This window comes from Ischnura elegans, chromosome 3, assembly GCF_921293095.1.
Source record: "Ischnura elegans chromosome 3, ioIscEleg1.1, whole genome shotgun sequence".
NCBI lineage: Eukaryota > Metazoa > Arthropoda > Insecta > Odonata > Coenagrionidae > Ischnura > Ischnura elegans.
Genome location: NC_060248.1, coordinates 3066209 through 3079076, shown reverse-complemented (window position 1 = coordinate 3079076; position 12868 = coordinate 3066209). Strand labels below are relative to the sequence as shown.

Below are 12868 nucleotides of genomic sequence, written 5' to 3'. Positions count from 1 at the left end.
CAGTCTCGGGATTTGACCGCTTCCATTTAAGTGAAATTAATGTTCATGATATTCCCCCAAACACATTGTAGCATTTAATGCAGTAGGAAAGATCGAAGGTAATTCCTCGGAGAGATTTTAAAAAGTTGATAGCTTGGCTCTTTTTGTGTGATCTCAGCTCTTTTCAGAGAGCTGGAAATCACGAGTCGTTCACTGTGAACATGGCAGAGTTTTGTTTACATCTATCGACTCGGGTTGATGTTTTAATACAATATCTACGACTTATGATACGAGGCAGCTTTGAAATTCCCAGTGTTTCGTCATATAAATATCTGAGCATACACGTAAAATATGAATTAGTTAAGCTGATCGGCATTAATCGCTGCGTAAGTAATAACAGAGTTCTCCGTTAAGAGACGTCCGTCAATCGGTATAGATGTATTCCTTTCCACTTATTCGAAGTATGACGTGGAAAACTTAATTCCTGCTAAAAGTCCCATTTTTAATGATTGTCGGATTTCAACAGGTATTGTTTGATAATATGTTCTACTACTGAATTAGTATGAATGCGAATAATAACTCTAAGCTGCTATGTCGTTGATGATTAAGTTATCTTATTCAGATGCAATCATTTACATACACACTGATGAATTCGGGATAATGTAGGATACTTACTTAGGATTATTAATTGAATTATCTACTTGCATTAAGTAGGTTACATTGTATTAGGAAATGTGTTTGTTGGCAATACGTTTTATGTTTAAGGCATCAGTGGAACTGCAGCACATTTCATAAAACCTTTCAAGCCGAGTAATAAGGACATAAGCCTATCCTAACAGAATTTCTGTTTGTAATGAATGTATACGCTTGCTTCATTAGAAATACAAATACCGAGTTTGAAACATAATAACAAATAATAATAACTTAAAAAGACGATACCATACCGAAGTCGCAGGCGACAACATCATTATATTCCTATTGTATATACTAACCAGCCGAAACATAAGAGTATGCGAAAGCCTCCGTGCTCAAGTTATAATCATATAAACGAATAAAAGACTAATATACCGAGAAAGTGATTATTTTGATCAAATTCGTTCAAGTGAGAAGCCGTAGGAGAAGCACATGAAGGAGCTCAGTGTCAAATAATAATCAAAATTACCGCAAGATGACCTTGAGCTAGAAATAGCTCAGTGGATAATCATCCGAACTTTTGATCGGAGGGTCCCGCGTTCGAGTCCTTCCCGTGGCCGAAATTTTTTTATCCTCCGCACAGTCGTATTTTATTTTAAAGTTTTTTTATTTTTGAAAGTTATGTTAAGAGGGTACCAGCTGTTGAATTTGAGCATTTTTTGCAACAATTTCTAATTTAAATGACCGTGCGACGGGAATCATGAGTAGTTAACGCGGTAGGACGAATTAATTGCGTTTTCTTGAAGGAACTCAAATCAGAATCACTGGTGAATGTAATTCCTAGTGCTTTAGTAGGTTTCCTTAACAGGTCCGTAACTGCTCAACACTTTGGAATGAGAACTATCGTAATAATCTAAGATTCCATATACGTAATTTCTTAAATAGATCAATTTTATCTGATTAAAAAGAAAATTATGAATGATATTTTGCAGCGATTATGCTGTCCGTCTATGTAGTATGCTGCCTATTTGTCATCAACTTGTCGCCATTTCCTACCAAGTTAATTTCTCCAGTAAAGTTTTTCAGAACAATTTTACCCTTTTTCGTTTCGTAAATGAGCAGTGACGGAAACTTTTCTTAGAGATAGAGAAAGATATAAATTAAGTGAAGAATTTTAATTTCAAACTTTAGGCTTCAGTATTCTACAATCAGTGTTTTTTTAGTACAGTAATTTTGTTGGAAAGGGGCAGAATGTGAGATTAGCTGATCTAGTAAGTACAATCCTAGGAATAACCTATGTAATGGTAATCCTTGATCGCGCACGCACCACGGTGCTTATTTTTAAATATAGGAAAGGCTTATCTTGAGGTATTTATCGTATCTAGTGCGTACTTTCTTCAAGCAAATTGTGGCATCAACATGTATATGATAGTGCTACAAATTTGCCCTATTTACACTATTTTGGAAGTACGTGAGAATCACTTACGGCCTGCAAGTTTTACTCCAGGTAACCTACTTCCTCGTCCCTGGCTGGTAAAGTTGCGATAAAGATGTAGGGCAAGACGAGGTGCAGGACCTATTAGCTGGCCAAAACTACGGCCCGGGAGCACCCGATTCAGCGGTAAGAGCTGAGGGAGCGGCTAAATTATGCGCAAAGTATTTTACCTCCCTAATAGATGCGCAAATAAGTATTTCCCTCCCTAAAAAAGGGCGAATATTGGTTTAAATTGACTTTCAATTTAATCTCAGTCCGTTGTTGTTATTGGAAACCTTACCATTGGAGGCATTCGTGGATAGGGAAAAGTCGTACTATTAAGTCACTCTTTACGTTGGTTTTCCTTAATAATATAATAGTGGCCGAAATATTAAAATCGAAACAATAACTAATTTATTATAACAAAAAGAAGATTAATGCGACATGATCACTAAATATGTTAGTGCTATCGTAAAAATGTAAGCCTCTCCTAGATATGTAAACAGTAAAAATAGAGACACATTCTGCTAGCAACGATGAGGCCTAGCGATTTTTTTTGGCAATCAAAATTCCATTTTTTTCCGAAGAAACATTTCCAACGGTGTAAATATATTTATCCAATTAACAAAGTGATAATTAATGAAGAAGAAAGCTCATGGATCTATCTTTATCAGCTTCAACCTACGTAAAGAACTATTTAATGCCAATCAATTAAATATGGTGGAGACGACAGAGTCGTGTTTTTTCCGGAAAATTGCCAGTTAATTTTTTTTTCATTTATTAATTCTTCTATATCGAACAAATATTTCGACAACTTAATATGAAGTCTCCTGAACGACGTTGAATCCCTAAAAAAAAGGGTTACGAGCGAGTTGATTTCTGTGTTCCTAATGGCGAAATCGCCCCAGCCGGCCTTATGGGGTTTACCATTGGAAGCCAGGCGTCATAGGTACCCACTCTTTTAACGGGTAAATATTTTCAATTATCTACTCCAGTCAACTACGGGTACAAAAATAATCTCAAACGCCGCGACGACTTAACAACATCTACGCTCGTTTACTCAACTGAACATCGTAATGATTTCCTACGTCTCACTCCCGTGTCGCGATGACCCGTTCGTGAGTCGTTCCCGAGCTACCATGAAGATTCATACCTAGATAGTGATCATTCAAACTTAGTGGTGGCCAGAAATCGACAATGGAGCGACAGTGGCGCCGCTCGATTTGTTGCAAGACTTTTGCAAATGATAGTACTTACAGTGGTTTGCAAAAGTTTCTTAACAAATTGAGCGGCGCCACTTCTGCTCCTTCAGAGAAATTGAGCTTCACTTACTGCTATTATTGTCCTTGGTTACGCGCCGCATATATTTCGTTTGTTTGTAAATAGATGTTGTTCTCGAAGGTAAGAGCGTAGAATATATCGTGTTATTGCATATTTATCTTTCTTTCGTTGATTTATTTAGTTGCAAATGATTTTTTCGTGAGCTCCAATGACTTTCTGGCTTCCAGAGTTCCTGTCGGTTTGTATTTTGCGTATTTTAAGCCTTGCACTGCATTGAACTATTCGTGTTTAATTATTACGATTATTGTTTCAATTTAACCTCATGTGTATGGGTGCCATATGTAAATTTAACTTATGATTACTTCTGTGCGTGAAATAGTGTATTGCGGTGTTTTCTAAAGTAGATATTTGAGGTTAGTGTGCACTACTTCGCTCGTTTTCCAATTGCATTTTCGTGAGGTTGATGACATTTTCTGTATTGTGAAGTGATTGTGCCAAACATATTTGTCGGAACGGAGATTTACTTTGTTTACTGCGGTGTGTTAATATCCAAAATACGTCGAGAGAAATAATTAGGTGCATATTCAATATTTCAGTGTTGGTATTACGGTTGCCGTCGCCTCAGGCAGGCATTTGTTTCTCTTGAGTGAGCATACGGAGGTAAAAAATCGTGTGACGAATGATATGATATGAGTTTTGATTCAGATTCGCGAGTAATGGTGCAATTGTTCTAAGCTTTTTGTGTGCGCTACGGCAATCTAAGAATGATATAAGTTAGCGATAGCCTCTAAATTGCTAATTAAATGAGGCTTAAGGTTGGAGGTTGGTGAATTGTTGGCGTTCCGGTATATATTCGCGTTTCTCTATCATGCCCAAGGGATGTAACTTCAACTTTTCTTTCGTTTTATTTCATTGAGAAAATATTTTTTCCCGTTGCGTTATTATTATTGATTTACTTCCGACTGATAACGTATTCTACTAGCGAATGAAAATTTCCTTCCTTGTCTAATATGAGAGTCAAATACTTATTTCTAGCGATCCATAATTCGGACACATGTCGATTGCACGTCAGTATTTTGTGATGATCAATATTATTTTTAATTTCGTCATCTGAGTGATTATATAATGTTATAGCCGTGGTTATAGCAGTGTTTTCAGCCTTCATAACCTTCACATACTTCTGGAATTTGTTTTTATTTACAATTCGTGCATCATATGTTTCTGGTTTCCAAGTCAATTGTTGCGAACACCTGCGAAGGTCCAAGTAATCTATCAGTGCTGATTCTTCCAGTTTGTCTGCGGGCCAAAAAAAGACAACCTGTTGATGTTGTGAGCTGTCGTTAACCCTTCCGTGACTGTGCGGGGTAGCTCAGTTACCCCAAATTATAGTAATGTTGTATAACTGTTTTATATTAAATTTTTGGTCCCTTTGATATTTTTTTGTATTTGACCTCAACCAATTTGTCGTCATTTAGGTGACGAACGATTTTTTTTACATTAAATTGTTTTTGAAAAATTCAGTTATAGGTGGGGTAACTGAGTTAACCCACACATTTGTTGGCGGGAATAAAAACTTGTTTGTTGTATGAGTGCAGGGATAAAATTTGAATGCTATAAATTTTATTATATTTTAATTTCAATTACGCCAGTACTCCACATGACCTTGTGACGTGACTTCCACGTGAATTCGACGTGCCTCACCTTTTGTATTCATTTTTTCATAGCATGTTAGTCAATGTACGCAGTTACAGTAGCAAAATATGAAAGATTCCTGCCATTTCGCACAAAATCAACGTAGAAACATAAATGAAGCCAAGAATTTATTTTTAAATTATATAAAACAAGATAATATATCATTGAAAAAGAGTCATTGTGCTGGGTTACAGGAAATATTAAAATATAACATAAAGTTTATGAATTACTGCTGGTGTTACCTGAGATACTCCGTGAGATTCGCGTAAGTTTTCTAGGCACAGTCACGGAAGGGCCAATGCACTATTCTTTACGTCCGGATTTCTTAGGGTGCGTTCACGTAAAACGCTGGTTGCGAGCGCCTGAAAACCAGCATTTCCGGCTTTTACTAGCGCGGGCATTTTTTGCGGCCTTTCACGTAACACGCTGGAAACAAGTTGTAGTCCTAAGTTGCCGAGATGTCTTCGTCAAGTGATGATGAAGTTTTTTTTATTAGAAAACGTCGATTTTAATCCAGACAGCTTGAAGGCTTGGATGCATGGCATTAATATCGGACGAAATAATTGAAAGTGAATTTGAAATAAATGTGAATGTTCTTTTTTTTATTTGGATGTACTTGTCTTTTAATTTGAATGAATTTTTTGGAGCAGTACAGTCTTTTTTAAGCCTAATCACAACATTCACTCTCAAGTACAGAATAATTTGCTTCGCTATCCACTCCTGCACACGAGTTGTGAACCAATTTCTTACAAATGGAACAGGTGACCCAGCCTTCAAATGATTTTTATTGAAAATCACAGCAGTATAAACATATAGTTGTCTCTTCATCCCATTATTCTTTTTTTCCATTTTTTTATTACTTCCCCATTCCGCCTCAACCGTTCTGCCTCAAGAAGACGTTTGCGCTTACCTAAGAACTGACGCTTACTGATTGACCGAAAATTACATTTATTCAGACGCTTAGTTTTACAATACTAATAATTACTTCAAACACATACCAAAACTTTCTGTAATTTAAACGCTTGAATGTGACTTACCATCGATACAAAGTACTCGAGTAGGAATCGGGCAGTCTCTGAAAATTCACTGCCTCCACCTGCATTTGAACCCGAGCCCACATGTTGGGAAGCCAACACTCTAGCCTCCATACAAACACAATCCCCCTTCGCCACAGTTTTGTCGGTACTTTCGTTTTAGTAGTATGCGAAAACTTGGAAGGTTGGCACATGAAGCCACCTGCATCCTTTGCCCTCACGGCATCAAGAGCCGACGAAGACGATCGCGGACGCGACTGAGCAACCGCAGTTGTAGTCAAACTCTAGGGGGATTAGCCCAACCGGAATTAAGATTTGCGAGTAGAAAGAACTGAGGAAACTCACGTCCACGCACACGCGAGGAAAGGATATGATATCCGTGCATAAAGACGACGGAATGCTTGTTCAATGACATTAGTCCCTTGAATACATATTTTATGAATAATAATCACCTTGATTTTAGCATATTATACTATAAATGGCTAAATTCAACGTACATCTTGGCGCAGATAACAGTTTCTTGCTAAATTGGTGACTGGCAATTCTACGATTAGGAGGTCATTGGGAGGTTTCTCAGCAGAGTTATGGGCAGAGTTACAGAGTTTGAAAAGATTTTTCCAGAATTTCGGATTTCCCTCAAGCATCATGGGCAGGCTGCGGTCGAGGGGTTTAGGGAAGGTCATGCACGTGCAGCGGCAGGCGCCCGCGCCGGCTGGTTGAGGATTTGCGACCCTCCGTACTTACTGGCCCGACAATGCTGGTTTTACAACCTTGCCGGTAATGACTCTTTTCTACTTCCCCTAATTCATCGGTAGCTATCCCAAGTTATGCTTTTTACACGTTTTTGCCTCTTGCCGACCCTTTCCGCCACTTGTTCCGACAAATGGAATTCTCGGTTAGTGCCCCTAGGGGTTTTCCGGTTCTTTTTGCCTACCACATGCATCAGTTGTCCTAGAGAGAGTGTCGAGTGAATATCCACTGTAAGTGACTGTGCTGTGTTATAACACTGGATTGATCTGTCAAAGTTAGAAGCACTTCAAAGGAGGATATAGTTGTACCTGGGAAGCAAAGCCTCCTTGCACCCGCCTCCGTTGCTTGTGACTACAATAAGTGTACTCCTCATTCATCGAAAACGATTTTACTCTCCATTGTGGTGAGAAGCAGTGCTAATGGTAAGCAAAATTTTCATTTTTAAAATGGATTCCTAGTTGGAGTCCGCAATTTTTTTTTGCTACCCATGTACGACTGATGATAGTTGGGCTGTCGATGGAACTAATTACCTGATATTTTTTTATTTCATATAGTAGTGTTTGATACTAAATTTGTTAGAAACCATGGAGAGTAGAAAAGTGACGGTTACAGCTTCATGACAAAATTGTGGAGGAAAAAAGTACCACGGCACGTGAGAAAAAAAATGTTGTGATAGATTTTTTGATTGAAAAATATCGATTGAATGGAGATGCTAATTTAAAAGGTATTTTGACGAAGTGCCTTCAAGCATACTTTTTCGCAAGATATTTTGAGAAATGGAATAAGGCGCAGCGAAGGGAAAGCTACTTTAGAGCTAATAATAGCAAATGGCTAGAGGAAGAAATCAAATTCCCTGAAGTAGTGTACAAATATCTTCCTGCTACCTACGGTACGTTCATTAAAATTTTTAATGAATAGTTTTTTTTTACATAGAATCGCTTTTCTATGTCACTAATTCGTATTTTTACAGATTCACCGCAGGACACCGTGTTTGGTAGACCTGCTGCGATTGGCTCGCTCATTTCTAGCCGAGTCAGTCTCCTTTCAGTATTCCTAGTCGAATTGCCGAATGACGTTCACAGAGTAGTTGCTCAGTTATGGATACAACGAAAGTGACTAGTCAAGATTTACATAATGTGGTCTTGGCAAATAGAGAGGGGACTATTCACAAAGTTTTAATACATGGAGCGGGAATTGTGAAACATGACATTCTTCCTATTGGACAGCTTTCCGAGGAGACATTGGGAGCCCGACACGAGGAAGTTAGAAGATCAGAACATATCGGGAAAAACATACCAGAAAAGTTTCAACTCAAAATTTAACCTTATGGACTCAAAATTTACCTTATGCACAACTATTTGACAGCTACAACGGCAGAAAAATTCTATTTTTCCCTTGATATTTCCTTAGCAGAAGGTAGGCATGCCCCTGTAGAGTTTGCTTCCCGCATCACATTAGCCTATTTTAATTGTTATCGCCCTTCTAAACAATATTGTGGCCTATATAATCCTAAATAAGTTCAATTGTATTTTTACAATACACAATTTGTAAAAAGTTTCGTTAATTTACCAATTCTTTAGACTCTAGCGACTTTTGGCCAGCTTTTTTCGATTCTAGCCCACTGTGCGACGTGGACAGCACATACAGACAAACGCAAACATTAGAAAAGTGCAAGACATATTTCTCAGTTTGGTATGTTTCATATGAAGAATTTGACTATTCAAAAGTTACATGGTAGAACATTTCCTAATATGTCTTTCTCCTCTTTTCTTTAAAGCTCCTTCTTCTTCTGCTCCCTTTCCCCGTTCCTATTTCACTCCTACGTCTTTGGTTTGTAAATTTTAGTTCTTACATCTAGCAAAGAAATGTTTCAAGAAATTCCACTTTCATTTTTCCATGGGGCTAATTTAATTTTGTTAATTCATTTAATAACACAATTTTAATATTTGATTGTTTTCATGCTGCTTGTTGTGGTAACCAATGAGTTTGCTTTGGCTTTATTGGGAGTGTCATTTAGAGAGGGGAAGTAAAGAACACTGAAGATGCACTCATATGTTTGTTTAAAAAGAGAATATCCAAGAATATTACATTTTGACCGATTGTGTTCGTTTAAAGAAGGAGTATTTGAGTAAAGAAACAGCTTGAGAAGTTATGTTTGATTATACATGTTTCTTCGTAATTTTCTAGTCCAGTTTTGGACATTAATCTTTATGGAAAAACTATAAAAGCGCATAAACTTTAAAATAGACATGAGTGAAGTGGAGTCGTTGAGGAGTGCAATGCATTTTGAATAATAGGCATTCTCTCACTGAGAATGACAGCGAGAAATGACTCCCTATGCAGGAAGGTGGCTGGTGATGGGAGCCGCATCTCCTGGCCTTCAGTTTCGGTTTCAGCCCACCCGTTGCGCGACGGCCTTAATCCTTTCGCAGGTGAGTTGATGACGTCACAAGCTCTTACGAGTGGTTCTCCGCTTCTCCTTGAAATCGCATATCGGCCTCACGTTTCGCTTTTCTCGCGAGCGACTCCTTCCACCAATCAGCCCCCACGAATCAATGGAACAGCACCCTGATGACGTCACCCACCGACGAAAAGTGGTCCTTTATCGCGTTGGTTTGCGCATGCGCGCAGACAACGGCCGCATGAATTCCTTCCTCGGTGAGACCATTCATTACTCTGTTTGGTGCGCTCACCTGGTGCGATTGCAGTGGTGCCGGCTGGTGCGAGGGCCTGGCCGGTGGTGGTGCCCGGTGGTGCCACGCGACGCGGTGTTGGTGCGGTGGCTGGTGATGCTCCGCGGCGGCCAGCAGCAGCGCGGCGAGGCCGTAAGCGGCCGAAGCGAGAACTATAGCCGCCACGAGGAGGCGCGGTCCCGAGTAGTGTAGGGGCTGCGCCGATTGGTGGCAGCAGCAGCAGCAGGGGCAGCCGCCGCCCCCCGCCCCCTCGCCCCTATGTCACCTGCCGCCGCTCCACCCGCCCCCCAAAAGCACCAACTGCAACACAACAACGTGTTCCATTAGAGCTAGAACACCAAATCGATTCGCCCTCGGCCACCAAATCCACCACTCTCAATCGCATCATTCGGAGAATTGGCACCACCTCCAACCCCGAGACAACATACATACCTACAATGTAAAAAACAGTACGCCACCACCTGTGATCGGGAATTGATATATGTGTCGTTATCCACCCATACGTTATTTTATGGAAGTGGGTTGAGGCTTTGGGTTGTGAGAACGGCGTTCTTAATAAGATAGCTCGTTTATCGTCTCTCGAAAATATGACCACAAAAAAAATCACTAACACACGTGTCATATGTTCTTGGGTATGGTCGCCTCGATGCTCGTCGATTCGCCTCTCATGGCCGCCGAAACAATTGCTGTCCAAAGAGATGACAATGGGAAATACAGAAAAAAAGTGGTCACGTTTGGCAAAAATGGCCGCCCCGCGGAAGTTGAAAGCTAAATTGAAAGACAAATTTTTGGTTCGGTATTACCTGGACGTGCGACATGCCTGATTTCAAAGATAAACTATAATTCTAATAATTCCGCTGGCGAGACTCGCGCAATTTGGAACGTCAGCTCAAAAGGGAGCGATTTAATGACTAATTTCTTCATCTTTACATATTTATACATAATTTTACAAAGTAAAATTTATTTTAAATTCTAATTTATTTTAAATTCTAATTTATTTTAAATTCTAATTTATTTTAAATTCTAATTTATTTTAAATTCTAATTTATTTTAAATTCTAATTTATTTTAAATTCTAATTTATTTTAAATTCTAATTTATTTTAAATTCTAATTTATTTTAAATTCTAATTTATTTTAAATTCTAATTTATTTTAAATTCATATTAAGTAGATCACATTCACCTTCACATTGGATAATCGTTACCTATTGAAGTTTCACAGCTGGAGCGGATCCAGGATTTCTTTTTGGGGGGGGGGCACAAGCAAGGCCGTATCCAGGATTTTGTTCGTGGGGGGGGCACAAGGATACCTCGTGATACAAAACGAACGCAAAGGTAATGGGACCGTATTAAAAATCTTGCATATTTTTAAGGGTCTGTAGTGGGCACGTGCCCCCTTTACCCCCCCCTAGATTCGCCTATGATGCAAAAGTATAAAATTCCTGCAAATAGCCAGCTTGTGCCTTGTATAATATAGTAATCATTCTGGCAAAGTATACTTCATTGGTAATATTGAGATTTAACTTTATCGACGTGAGAAGATCAACCCAGCAATGGAAACACCAATTCTTCATGAATTGCAGCATTACTTCATCAGCATAATGCTTTCTTACCCTAAAAGTACTCCGGACTAAAATTACGAAGGAGCGCGCGTAACCAAACATAACTTCGAAAACACTGCATCAGCTAGCTGCAGCTCTTCACTTACGCTCTTCAGGGCGACGTTGGAACGCATGACGAACGATCTCTGATTAGAGCAGATGAACGAGCAGCAGGAACATACGAACGAGCATTCAATACTCCAGCAATAGTGTAGACGAAGTTGAAATCCTGATGAAAACGTGATATTGCGATTGTGATACTGGGCAACTGCAAAAAACGCACCTTTACTATGAAACATTGCAATACCCGCTGATTTTTATTGATTTATTAGCGAAAAGTATACCTCATCAGGTAATAAACGTGAACACCGTCCAAGGAATAAGTGACCATAGGGTAGTAACTGCAAAGTTTTCTCTAAATACCGCTGAAAATTTTAAAAAAGAACGTAAATTTTTCATTTTTAAAAGAGCTGATTTTGATGGGTTTAAGGGTCATCTGAAAAATCCTAAAAAAATATACAGAACTAGCCTCAGAAATTGCCCCCTTCTTGCTTTCTGTGGAGCCCATGCAAGTATTCAATATGGCACCCATGTGATACGGGAAAATACATTTTTTGAATTTTCAAAATGGAATTAATGCGCCTGGAGGTTCTTTGGTATGTTCACTGTAACTGATTTTTGGGAATATTTTTTTATGATTCTTTAAAGTAAAACATTGAAAATGGATTACATCCGGCTGCAAATAGTATTCATATGACATGTCATTGATTATTTCTGGCTACAAGAGTGTCCAGTGTGGCGTTGGGGAATATTATCAGCAATAAAGAAGAAAGATTTAGGGATGGATATAAAATGTCTGATTGACGATACATGCCAGATGACACTGCCTTTAATTTTACCAATTGGTGGTTGAAAATTATAGTCAGTTTTGCAGACCAGATTTGAAGCTTACCAGAGCATTCAACCACATCCAGGTAAGGTTGGTTATGTTATTACTGATATTACTGTTATTGGTAAAAACTGTATAATGTCATGGTTAGCATTAACCAGATCTCGCAAAATCAGCCGTCAGTAAAGCCCACTGGTTTTTTAATTAAGTTCACTACAGACTTAACTCTGCACTGCATGTTTTATATATATATATATAGGTAAACTTCTGCCTGTTTGACCGATGTAACACATTTTGCATGATTCACAATTAACTTCGTAAATGCCAGATTGATGGATGGGATCTATTTTGTCCTTGATACGACACATCACTTTACCGAGAGTGTAGGGGATGTAGAAAGAAACATTGAATTTATTTTTGGGGAATTTGCGAGCAAGCCGGTTGGAAAGATTCCCCACAAACAGTAGCCGGCGCCATTTTTTTTAGATTTCTCTGTGATGAGGGGAAAGGAGCAAAGCTGTGAAATGGCTCGCGTTTTCAACTTTCTATGAAGCATTTTGGTAAGTAATAATGTTTACACTATATCGATTTGAAACTGCAATTGATTTAATTTTGGAAAGTTCACAATTGAAATGCGTGCTGCTTTTAACGGTAGATTAACCAATCTATGTAACATGGAATGAAATGAGGATTATTTTTGGGAGGTCTGATGGCATGAGTCACTTGGAACGATTGTATCGCTATAGCAGGGTTTTATCTGTAAACCAAATTCATGCTTGTCACCAACTATGGTTATGGAAAGATCAAGAAAGTTTATTTGTTTATTGGATTCTATTTCCACTG

The 12868-nt window shown here is 38.7% G+C and overlaps 1 protein-coding gene across 1 annotated transcript in view; it reads right to left on the bottom strand.

Annotated features, from left to right (window-relative positions):
* The window catches only part of LOC124156653 (WSCD family member AAEL009094-like), a 42152-nt gene extending 32186 nt beyond the window's left edge, over positions 1-9966 (bottom strand). The window contains exons 1-2 of the mRNA XM_046531312.1: positions 9875-9966; positions 9537-9792 (exon numbers count right to left, since the gene is read on the bottom strand). Of these exons, the coding sequence (XP_046387268.1) occupies positions 9537-9792; positions 9875-9966 (348 nt within the window). The remainder of the gene's footprint in view (positions 1-9536; positions 9793-9874) is intronic.
* Positions 9967-12868: the final 2902 nt, after the last annotated feature.